General features: G+C 46.0%; 1 protein-coding gene across 3 annotated transcripts in view; it reads left to right on the top strand.

The window, feature by feature from the left end:
• Positions 1–8,112, top strand: part of top2b (DNA topoisomerase II beta) — a 33,029-nt gene extending 24,917 nt beyond the window's left edge. For 2 of the 3 annotated variants that reach the window (XM_080858792.1, XM_080858790.1), the window contains 9 exons: positions 1–64; positions 474–618; positions 1,087–1,251; positions 2,981–3,203; positions 3,385–3,467; positions 5,735–5,830; positions 6,282–6,428; positions 7,091–7,185; positions 7,426–8,112. The exon at positions 1–64 is cut by the window's left edge and continues 134 nt beyond it. In XM_080858792.1, coding sequence (XP_080714918.1) covers positions 1–64; positions 474–618; positions 1,087–1,251; positions 2,981–3,203; positions 3,385–3,467; positions 5,735–5,830; positions 6,282–6,428; positions 7,091–7,185; positions 7,426–7,596 — 1,189 coding nt within the window. In that variant the 3' untranslated portion in view covers positions 7,597–8,112. The remainder of the gene's footprint in view (positions 65–473; positions 619–1,086; positions 1,252–2,980; positions 3,204–3,384; positions 3,468–5,734; positions 5,831–6,281; positions 6,429–7,090; positions 7,186–7,425) is intronic. The other variant, XM_080858791.1, reaches the window with a different exon arrangement.
• Positions 8,113–12,500: the final 4,388 nt, after the last annotated feature.

Below are 12,500 nucleotides of genomic sequence, written 5' to 3'. Positions count from 1 at the left end.
AGAACCTCCGGTGTCTCAGGCCACCAAGGCAGACGCTGCCAGGAAGAGCAACAAGAAGAAGAAGGTACGTCTGCGAGTTTGTGTGTGTGTGTGTGGGGGGCTGTCTTCGGAATAGATGACCTGTGTGTGTGTGTGTGTGTGTGTGTGTGTGGGGCTGTCTTTGGGAATAGATGACCAGTGGGTTTATGTGTGTGTGGCTCTCTTTGGGCATAGATGAACAGCGTGTGTGTGTGCACAGATCTCTGCAGTGTGTTTTTGTTTAACTGGGTGCATCAGTCAGATTGGAAGAGTTCATCTTAGAAAACCAGGGCTGTGTGTCTGGGTGATGTCTGGTTCATTTTGTAAATGGTCACATTCTAAACTATGTATGTCTGCCTGCCTTCCTGCCTGTGTGCGTGTGTGCGTGCATGTGTGTGTGTGTGTGTGTGTGTGTACATGTGCGTGTGTTTGTGTGTGTGTTTCTCTCCCTCCAGGGTGATGTGACGGACATCAAGTTGGAGTTTGATGAGGACGGTGAGGCGATAGGAGAGAACTCCCTCGTCTCTCCGTCGGCTCAAGGGTCCACCCCCGCCGCCAAACCCAAAGCCCCCCGCGTCAGGAAAGAGAAGAAGGAACCCAGTAAGATTCACAAGAACCTAGAACCAAAACATAACCAGGCTTAGAACGGCATACCTGTGGGACCTTAAAGATGGAAGACCCTACTTAGAATGCAGAAGCTGAGGGCTCTTATGTAGAACTTAGAACTGTAAGCCACAGGCCCAGAGCCTACTGTGGTAACCAGTACCTCTGGTCTTCAGCTCCCCGATGTCCGCAGTCAATACCAAACAAACAAAGAATAAACTAATGACACGTGTAGCCTTAACAATGACATCATCTGTCCAATGCACATGCTCTGTTGTCATATTGATTTTTCGTGTGTGTGTGTGTGTGTGGTGTTTGTGAGCCTGTACCGCCTGTGTGTGTGTGTGTGTGTGTGTGTGTGTGTGTGTGTGTGTGTGTGTGTGTGTCAGTCATCAGTATGATAGAGTTGAGTATGGACCTGAGGAAACGAAGCACCAGAGTTAAGGAGTGTGTGCTCTCTCACAGGTACCCCTCGCGAGAAGAAGACTCCGACTCCCAGAGGCTCCTCGGGCAAGAAGGTGAAGAAGAGGAACCCCTGGTCTGACGACGACGACGAGAAGTCCGACAGCGACCTGGACGAGGAAGAACATGTCGTCATCCCCAGGAACACCAAGTCCCAGAGAGCCTCAGGTAGGAGTGTGTGGGTGTGTGTGGGTGGGTGTGTGGGTGGGTGTGTGTGCCCATGTGTGTGCCCGTGTGTGTGCCCGTGTGTGTGCACATACGGGTACATTTGCAACTGAGTTAGCCAGACATCTGTGCTGAAGAAGAGAGCAGGAACCCTCCCCATCTGGAACCCAATCCTGTACAGATAGAACTAGAACGTACCCATGACTGCACAGATAGAACTAGAACGTACCTATCATTGTGCAGATAGAACTTGAACGTACCCATGACTGTGCAGATAGAACTAGAACGTACCCATCACTGTGCAGATAGAACTAGAACGTACCCATCACTGTGCAGATAGAACTTGAACGTACCCATGACTGTGCAGATAGAACTAGAACGTACCCATCACTGTGCAGATAGAACTAGAACGTACCCATCACTGTGCAGATAGAACTAGAACGTACCCATCACTGTGCAGATATAACTGAAACATACCCATGACTGTGCAAGTGGAATTCAGTAACCCTGTTGTCTGGGATCCCTGTGCGCTCAGTGGCATTGGCTGTCATTCACCTCCGCTGTTCAGACGTTTAAGATAGCTGGTCTTCTGTATGGTCGATTTCCATTAGAGATCTCCATGTTATTCTAACATAAATGCGAGTCTCGTTTTAGATCTATTTGGGTGTGTTTTTCGCAGACAAGATTAGCTTCTTAAGACTGGAAAGATGCAGAGCTCATTAGAAACTGTCCAATTTAAACTGTCCTCATTCGATTGGCTAGATGAGTTGGATTTGTGTCTATGTTTGTTTGTTTGTTTGTGTGTGTGTATGTGTGTTGTGCCGTCTGGGGCTGCTGCAGCACTTCAGTACGCGCACAGACACAAACGCACGCGCGCGCACACACACACACACACACACACACACACACACACACACACACACACACACACACACACACACACACACACACACACACACACACACACACACACACACACACACACACACACACACACACACTCACATACACACAGATGCTTCTGATGGAAATCACGTCTTGCTGAGGACCTGCAGTCTGCTGCATGATGTAAGCACTCTGCAACAGGCCTTGGATTGGGCTGCTTCCCCTAATTACCAGCAAACCAGCCAGCCTCTGACCACTGCTTAAAAAAAGCACTAAAAAACCTGCAACACAACACTGCAACACAACTCCAGGACAAAATCAAACTTTAGTGTTAACATCCACACACTACTGTAGGCAGAAAGGGTGGATACACTAATAAGAGTCTCTGAACAGAGTGAGGATATGTGGCTCCCAAACAGCATGGAGTTCCCCAGCAGTGGACGAGCAGAGGGGTTTAGTCCTGATACAAGATCAAACATGTGCGGAGTGGAAGAGGAAGAGCAGAGGGGTTTAGGCCTGATAAAACTGCCCACGCTGCTCTTCCTAATCAGCTGACCCCACACTGCTCTTCCTAGCCCACACTGCTCTTCCTGACCCTACACTGCTGCATAGACTTCACGTGCTCAAGGTCACCCGCCTTTGAGTGAAATAAACTTGGTAAAGGAAGAAATTCACTCCGGGGCAGGTTAAATGTACTCATGAGTTTCAATTCTCAGTTCATTTCAGTTTTAATGGTGGCATGAGCAGTGGGCATGGTCTCAGCCCCTCAGAGGACACACTTTAGTGATGAGAAAGACCTTTGACCTTCAGTGTTGACGCTCTGCTAACACACTTCATCCTCCTCTAGCGGTGAAAGCCAAATACACGTTCGACTTCTCTGAGGAAGAGGATCGCGACGGCGGCGGTGACGACGATGACGACCAGGAGGAAGATGGCCGCTCGTCGCCGGTGCGTTCCTTTGGCGACAGCTTCAGCACATCCCAGAGCAAAGAGCCGTATCACAACAACACCAACGAGGAAGAGAACGACGATGAAGATGACATTTTCACCCCGAAACCGTCCTCCAAATCGTAAGAGACGAATGCTTGCTCTGTCTTTTAAGCTGTTTTTGCCCTGAAGGGGGCGCCAACGTTTTACATGAACGTTTCTTTTTCCATTCCCTTTCTGTTTCTCTTTGATCATAATGTTTATTGTGATTGATTCATTGATTCATTGATTCATTGATTCATTGATTGATCACATTCTCCACAGGTCTACTCCAGCAGCTAAGAAGAGGGAACCTGTGAAAACCATCCTCTCCAAATCTGCCTTCTCTGACAAGAGCAGTGATAGTGGTAAGTGTGTGTGTGTGTGTGTGTGTGATGTCAGCATAGCACATGTTCCGCTCTCAGTTGTTCAGATGTGTGAATCAGCAGCGGTGATGGGATGAGATACAGTATGACTGTGTGAGAGATAAGCAATGTATGTGTGAGAGAGACGAGATATGTCTGTGTGAGAGAGACGAGATATGTCTGTGTGAGAGAGACGAGATATGTCTGTGTGAGAGAGATGATATATGTCTGTGTGAGAGACATGAGATATGTCTGTGTGAGAGGGATGAGATATGTCTGTGTGAGAGACATGAGATATGTCTGTGTGAGAGACACAAGGTATGTCTTCGTGAGAGAGACGAGGTATGTCTGTGTGAGAGACACAAGGTATGTCTGTGTGTGAGAGATATGAGATATGTGTGAGAGGAGATATGTCTGTGTGAGAGTTGAGATATGTCTGTATGTGAGAGATGAGATATGTCTGTGTGTGAGAGATGAGATATGTCTGTGTGAGGGGAATGAGGTGTGTGTGTCAGGGTACCCGCGAGGTCTTAAAAACTTGAAAAAGTCTTAAATTTAGTATTCATAATTTAAGGCCTTGAAAAGGTATTATATTTTGTCAACCGGTCTTAAATTTCGTCAACAGGTCTTACATTTCCTTCATCAAGTCCACATTTGTTTATTGTTCGTTGTGACAACGAATCTTAGTACACCCAAACGTCGCATCCAAAATACCAGGCAACCTGTATATGACTCTGAACTGGCTGAGATGCTGACACGATATAAAGGATAAAACTAGCTAACGTTAGCTATTCACTCGCTGCGCTAGCTAGCTAGACAGTTAACTAGGACACTGCCCTGTCAGAGACAGGGTAATGCTAGTTAAAAAGCTTCTGCTATCACAGGCAACAGTGGAGCGGGGCTTTTGGGTGATTAAAGAAATTGAAACGTCTAACATTTTTTTTCACGGCAGTTTGGGTGACTTGATAATAATTTCATCAACACTTATTCTGGATTGACTCCACCAAACATCAAATCAGCAGCGATTATTTCCCAAACCCTCAGAAGCTGTTGCAATTGAGATTTTAACTTTACTTTCTGTTTGAAGATAAGGTAGCATAGTGTTGAGGAATGGGTTAGTTGAAATTGGACAACTTTAAATTAATATATGAGATTGAACAACATAAACCCCTATACAGATAAAATAAGTTAACAAGGATAGCAAAACCGATTGATAACGGCAGAAAGGCTTGCAGGACAGGACGTCAGATCACAGTGACACAGGTAGTTTTTTCCCCATTATATGTGAAGGCTGAGATATTCATAACACTTTATTCAGTCTTACTGGTGGTCCTTTTGTAATACCAACAGGTGCACTTCGTTGTTGCCTATGTACTGTTCTCACTACGTGTTTAGCATTACATCGCATAACTATGTTTCTTGATAACAGCTGTTGCCATATCCACGAGAGGAACATTTGAATGATGTCAACGTAAAAGTCCTATACTAAACGGTGTTTGCTTCCATAACAAGTAATATACATTTAACAGCCTATTTTGCTACATTTTTGCTACCTCTTTTATTTGACATGTTGGTGAGGTTATTATTTTAGAGGACCATTTCTCAATGGTTTTGTTATTTAATGAATGTTTGTTTATTAATAACTTATTTTTAACAAATAACTCAATTATAATTACAAAGAGGGAAATTCGCATCTCTATCACAACTTCCACTTGCTCCCGCAATTTAATTGCAACAAACACCTCAAAAACACAGCAACTTTTATGGAAAAGCTCCCGCTATAATAAGTTGGCTGAACTCATCATACTGGATGAACAGATTGCTGCCAAAGGCTTTAGGATCTGTTGTATTACAACCGCACACAGGTTCACCCACAGACGTATCCAGACACGCAATGCACACACACACACACATGTACACAAACACACACTCACACGTCCACCCCTCACAGTTATTGTTTTAAATGGTTCTGTCTTATGATTAAATTTTTTTATTTTATTCATATGCATATCAGGAAAGGTGCGATGTTGGTCTTAAATTTCATCTAAAGTGGTCTTGAAAAGGTCTTAAAAAGTCTTAAATTTGAGATGAAAAATCCTGGGGGTACCCTGGTGTGTGAGAGAGATGAGATATGTCTGTGTGAGAGAGATGTCTGAGAGAGGTGAGATATTTCTGTGTGAGATGAGATATGTCTGTGTGAAAGTTATGAGATGAGTGCGAGAGGTCTTCGCCTCGTAGGTGATGTGTAGTTCTGCTGTTGTCTCTTTCAGACGGTGGGAAGTCAGACAGCGGCGAAGACAACAGTCCCATCATCTCGTCTTTCTCCAGCAGCTCAGCGTTCGCAGAACCAACCTCTGCTAAAAAAGGTAATACCTCTCCCTACCACCAGGTGTCACCCTACAACCACAGACAATCACAGTGGGCGATAAGTACATGACTGGGCCTTAGACACTGACAGCCCCCCTCTGGTTACAGCTGATTAGTGACAATAATGGAAAAGACATCACAGTTTTATTTTCCATAAAAAGAAATAAGAAAACGATGATTAGAAGAAGAAACGGCACTTTTTTGAGCACATGTTAATGGCCATGTTGACATGGAGAAACTGTAATATGCCTCCAAAGCCTCTTTTCTCAGCTGTTCGCCAGCTGTCTTTATTGACATTGATGCTGGACTGCTTAATTACTGTAATGACTATTGCTTAACTGATTCCACGTGTCAACTCTTCATTGAGGATTAAAACAGCTTAGCGAGAGTCTTAAGTGCATGGAGACAGTCTGTGAACTGCTCTGATTTTGTGGCTTGTCTCCGGAGCAGCCAAGAAGCCTACGGAATCGGCCTCCAAACCCAAGAAAGCTCCGGCCAAACCCAAACCCAAACCCAAGCCCAAGCCCGACACCTCGCTCTGGGACTCCGACTCAGATACAGGGGCCACGAAGACCACACCACCATCAGCACTCAAAGGTGACCTCTCCTTACACACACACACACACACACACACACACACACACATATGAACACATACACAGACTAACATGCACACACACACACACACACCCATCAAACGCATTCACACACACACACACACACACACACAAAACGTACATATATGCACATTCACACACGCTGGCACTCACACACACCAGCACTCACACTCACAGAAGAGTGTTCGCATGTCCCTACCTCTGCATGTGTGTCCTCCTCATGAATACCTAATGTCTGGGGGTGAAGTTGGAGGTTCTTGGGAAGGTCACCTGTCCCTGCCTGTCCTGTGAGGTGGCCATAAGTTAGCCCCTTTAATGTAGCGCTTTAGCAATGAGGCCATCTGCCAGGACAACATATGTGCATAATTAGACTCCTGCGTAAGCACACATGCAGGTGTTTGTGCGTCTGCTTTGTGCGTGTGTGTGTGTGTGTGTTCGTTTGCTTTTTGTGTGTGGGTGTTTTTGTCTGCTTTGTGTGTGTGCGTGTGTGTGTGTGTGTGTGTTTGCTGTGTAGTGAGTGTTTGTTTGCTTTGTGTGTGGGTGTGTGTATGTGTTTGGTTTGTGTGTATGTCAGTGTGTGTGTGTGTTTCCTTAATGATTTAGTGTGTGGATGCAGTGTAACCCCTAACTCTCTCTTCAAAGGTAAAGGCCGAGCCAAGAAGAGGAAGCAGGATTCAGACTCCGAGGCTGAAGATTACAGCCCCATGAAGAAGGCCGGCAAAACCCCAGCACCCAGGGTAAGAGTGTGTGTGTGTGTGTATGTGTGTGTGTGTTTTTATCTCTTGGATACCTTTCCTGCTTGGTCTCATACTTAAATACTTGGTCTTGCTTAAAGCCCTTTACATAACACATACACTTAACTGGTCTGTCATTGTGTGTGTGTGTGTGTGTGTGTGTGTGTGTGTGTGTGTGTGTGTGTGTGTGTGTGTGTCTGTGCGCGCGTGTGTGTGTGTGTGTGTGTGTGTGTGTGTGAGCAGCAGCAAAAGAAGAAGGCGGCCCTCTCAGAGGATGAGGACGAGCCGGAGGTGAAGTCTCTCAGTCGGTCAGCTCCTCCCTCGTCTCGCGACCGAGCCGGACGCTCCCGGAAGGAGGTGAAGTACTTCGCGGAGTCAGACGAGGAGGAGGTGGAAGACGACATGTTTGACTAGGCGCTAACTGCACTGGCCCCTTCCAGGCATTCACACACACACACCCAACCACACACACACATATATACACTCCTAGACTGACACAATCCCTCTCTCCTACAAACTCGCAAAACACATACACACACACACACACACACACACATATATACACTCCTAGACTGACACACTCCCTCTCTCCTACAAACTCACAAAATACACCCACCCACACACACACACACACCCACACACACACACCCACACACACACACACATTCACTTGTGGATTAACTCCTGTCCTTCGTCCAGCAGACTTTTGTACATTTGAGTTTCAGCCCTCAGTTTTCTTTGACTTTAATTGTGATGTTCGATGCTTTCTACTGTGTAAGTGTTTTACACTTTTATTATTATACATATACAGGATGTTTGTTTTTTTTATCATTGAAATGTATTTGTCCTAAGCGGCTTTTAGAAAGTTTAGACGCGGTGCTCCTGCACATTTTAATTGTTTAAAAATACAAAAAAGAAAAAATAAGAAAATGTACCTTTTTGATGAAATAAGATGAAACTTGGAAATAAACCGTAATGAAATGTAAATTAACTACTGGGCTTTCGATCAATTAATTTCCCATGGCTAGAAAATCCCATGACGGCAACACCCACACACAAACACACACAGTTTGAATCTGCCTGAAAATGCCAGTGGATGCATTAACAATCAATTAGACTTTAAACAATTAGACATTTAAAAGAGATTAAAACGCACAAGTTTATTTGGACTATCAAAATGATGCCCATTGTAGCAAATGGTATAAGCTATTCGTTTCTCACATAATGTAGTACCATTGACGGGTACATTAGAGTTATTTATGTGCTTTTTGTGAGAGTTAAAAGGTGAAATTGTTCCGATGCAATCTTCAAACATTTGCAACTCCTCATTAAACTACAGATGACGACCTACAACCTACGTATACGTTCAGTTTAGTAGCACACAACCACACTCAAGAATAGTTTAAAATAAATATATTTTTATTATCTTGCCAGAAGAGTTCATGGTGAAGATAAACAGTATATGAACATAAAAACCATTAATGTTAATGTACAAACAAGAGACAGTTTGAGAAAAGACATCCAACCGAAACCAGAGAGATGCTCTGCCCACTGCAAGGGATCCTGGGGGGAAAAAAACATCCTTTTGTTCACTTTTTATAAACCCCTCTTGGTCTCCACAGAATCTCTCTCTGCAATGTAGATGATTTCAAAGACACAAAATAGAACAGTTTGAATACAACTGTAAATGACTGCATGAGTATTGAGGCGTTGAGACATAAAAACATCACCCCCCCCCCCCCCCTCTTTTCGCTTCACAAACATTCAATAAGATTTCAAATATCTCACAAAACCCCCCCCCGGTAGCCAGGCCTCTAAAGCTGCTCTGTCGGGGTTTGAGAATTGAAAGTTTATTTATTTAGGAAATGTTTCAGTGCAACCTGATTGGTGGAGTGGGGATTGGGAAAGACCAAAGGGAACGTCCCTCGAGCTGCCGCAAGCCGGGTGCTCAGTGCTGATTGGCTACAGCTGTCGGGGAGTCTCGTCTGAGATATTCCGTGGAGGGAAATGCGTGTGTGTGTGTGTGTGTATGTGGGACAAATTCCCTTCACTAGAGCCGAATACAGACGCAAGCGTACCCAGGTCTGACCCAGGCAAGCGTGATCCGCAGCTGGGTCATGATTGGCTGCTGTCCAGTCAACGCTTCCCTTTCATGGTAGAGTTTTCGGCCGGTAAGCTTGACCACTCAGCGATTTAAGTCTGTCTGTGTGTTGGCCTTGCACAGGCGCTCCTATCATGAAGTGCCGTGTGTGTGTGTGTGTGTGTGTGTGTGTGTTGGCTAAACGATTAGAGGGAGCAGTGGAGATGTGCCTGTTGAGAAACGGCTTAAATCTTCTGATATGGGGAGAGGTCGGTGGTCTTACGGAGGAGTGTGAGTCTCGCCCCATTTTGCGCAAAAAGGGATGATGTAATGGGATAATGTCATGGGGTCACAGACTTAGCGGCCTGAAGAGGATGGAGTGGAGCGAACATTCAACAGAACTGAGCCTCGCACTGCTGCACTGCTCATGTCACACACACAAACACACACACACACACAGAACTGTGCCTCTCACTGCTGCACTCCTCATGTCACAGCAGATCCTAGCTTCCAAAGACACACACATGCACACACAGTCCTGAGCCTCTCACTGCTCATGTCACAAGGAGCTCGTGGAGACATTCTTGCGCTGTAGAGCAGATCCCAGCTTCCAAAGACACAAACACACACACACACACACAGTCCTGATGAAAGACACGGGTGGCGTGACCGTATGTAAACGCAAACTTGTGTCACAGCTAGTCATGTGGCCAGACGTGTGTCACCATCCATCAGAGGGCCACTGTGGTCAGAGGAGCTTTAGCTTAAAGGTAGGAGGTGACAGCTGAGCACCTGACTGGACTGATCTGAGGCCTTTAGAAGGCGAAGCTCACAGACGTGGAGTTCAGTCCAACAGAAAAAGTGTTCTTCTGTCTTAAGTGGAGGTCAAGGCAAAGACTTAGTGCTGTCCAGCACCACAGCGTCCCCATGGTTACCCTGCATCAGTGCTCCAGTCATCAAGTGCCTTATGTTTGTGTGTTTGTTGACCCTGCACCAGTGCTCCTGTCATGAAGTGCCTTATGTGTGTGTGTGTGTGTTGACCCTGCACCAGTGCTCCTGTCATGAAGTGCCGTGTGTGTGTGTGTGTAGTGGCCCTGCACCAGTGCTCCCGTCATGAAGTGCCTTATGTGTGTGTGTGTGTGTGTGTGTGTGTGTGTGTGTGTTGGCCCTGCACCAGTGCTCCTGTCATGAAGTGTCACAGTCACGTCTGACCACGCAGGACTAGGCTGCTGCTGCTGCTTTCTAATTGGATGGAATCCACTCTGATTGGGTGCAGATCCTGATCCAATCAGCAACCTTCAGCCGTCATGGAGGGCATGAGATACAGTACAATAACACTGAGTACTACATGAAACAAACAAACAAACAAAACAAAACAAAACAAAACAAAAACAACCAAAAGCACTGCATGTTGTTTGTGTAAAGTGTGTAAAGTCATATATGAGCAGCATGTGAGGCTGCGTCTGGGATTCCCTTATGATATGTGTAACAGAGAGAAGAGAAGAAAAAAGAAGAGGAGAGAAAAGAGAAAAAGAGAAGAGGAGAATAGAGGAGCGACGAGAAATGAAGAGAAGAGAAGAGAAAAAGAGGAGAGGAGAATAGAGAAGAGAAGAGAAGAGAAGAGCAAAGCCAGAGCTCAGTCTGGATCCCTTGGTGCTAAAGCAGCCTGTTGTTATGGAGACCCTGTTTGTTTTCTTTCTACAGCCCAGTGGTTTTTCCAACAACTCTGTCCATCACAGATAACAGCGGGCTGGCCTGAGTCCCGCCCTCATCCAACGTCCCATAGGACCAGATCAGATCAGGGCCAATCCCCTCCAGAGGGAGACTCCATTCTGTCCGGGACAGAGCTGCAGCTTCTACGGGGGAATGCATTTCCATCACCCACTTTAAGTGCCAAGGTAAGATAAGTGGTAGTGTGGGGACCTGTATCAGTTGTGTGTGTGTGTGTGTTTTCACTGGTCCTGTTTAAGTCGTGTGTGTGTCTTTGCCTTCTGGGGTCCTGTATCGTGTGTGTGTCTGTGTGTGTGTGTGTGTTTTCACTGGTCCTGTTTTAGTCGTGTGTGTGTGTCACTGGTCCTGTATCAGTCGTGTGTGTGTGTGTGTGTGTCACTGGTCCTGTATCAGTCGTGTGTGTGTGTGTGTCACTGGTCCTGTATCAGTCGTGTATGTGTTTGTGTGTGTCACTGGTCCTGTATCAGTCGTGTGTGTGTGTGTGTGTGTGTCACTGGTCCTGTATCAGTCGTGTGTGTGTGTGTTTGTCACTGGTCCTGTATCCGTTGGTGTGTCACTGTCTTTAGGCCACTGCAAATGCTGCTTCACAAACTCCTAGGGCGACTTCTGTACAGACTAGAGGTAAGTTCGACCCGTGAGGTCGGAGGGCATCTATCTGGTGTCTCTTCCTAACCACCATGTGCCTCTCCCAGAGCTCAGGGGCTCGTTTAGAATCTCATTAGTGTCAGGTGTGTTGGTTTTTATGCACGTTGAGGACCGAGGGCAAAACGAGGCTCCATTAGAGAAAACATCATCAGAACCCACAATGCCTAAGGTCACGGAATGTGTGTGAGGTTCCATTGTTTGCAGAAAAAGAAATAAAAGCAATAGAAAAAAAAAACAACAATAACAATAACAATGTACAATCGATCCGGTAGAGAGCGTGTTGAAGATCGGCAACGTTTTACAGAAGGATTGCAACGTCCCCGCGTGATCATACTGCGATTCCAAGACAGAAAAGAAAGACAGAAAGAAAGAAAGAAAGACACTTATGTAAGAGCAGATTGGGATTCCGGTCCAGTGGCTCTGGTTCTGGCGGGCCCCTGGCCAAGAATCTGTGCGTTTGGTTTGCCTGTCCGAGTTGACCCAGTTAGAGCCTCAGCCGTGGAGGACGGCCCCTGAGCCGAGGCGTCGGTGACTCCACTCCGATGGTCACGTCACCTTTGACCTTTACCAAGTGCTAACAGTTACTCATTTTATACATTTCATTTCTTCTCTTTTTTTTTTTTTTTTTACCAAAGTCCACATGGTAGCCTGGACGGGTTTTCACTGAACGGGATGACAGTGCAAATGTTACATGTGTGTGTGTGTGTGTGTGTTACTGCGAGTCCAACGCACCGTAGTGTACGCTAACTGGGACAGACCTGCCTCATGGCTGCCTCTGAAGCTCGGGCCCTGGGTGACCTGGGTGACCTGGGTCATCTCAGCGGAGATAGGGAGCAGTATTGCCTCGATGGTCCCGCTGATA

The sequence above is a fragment of the Sprattus sprattus genome, assembly GCF_963457725.1.
Source record: "Sprattus sprattus genome assembly, chromosome: 20".
Lineage (NCBI taxonomy): Eukaryota > Metazoa > Chordata > Actinopteri > Clupeiformes > Clupeidae > Sprattus > Sprattus sprattus.
This window is presented reverse-complemented; position numbering and strand designations above follow the sequence as displayed.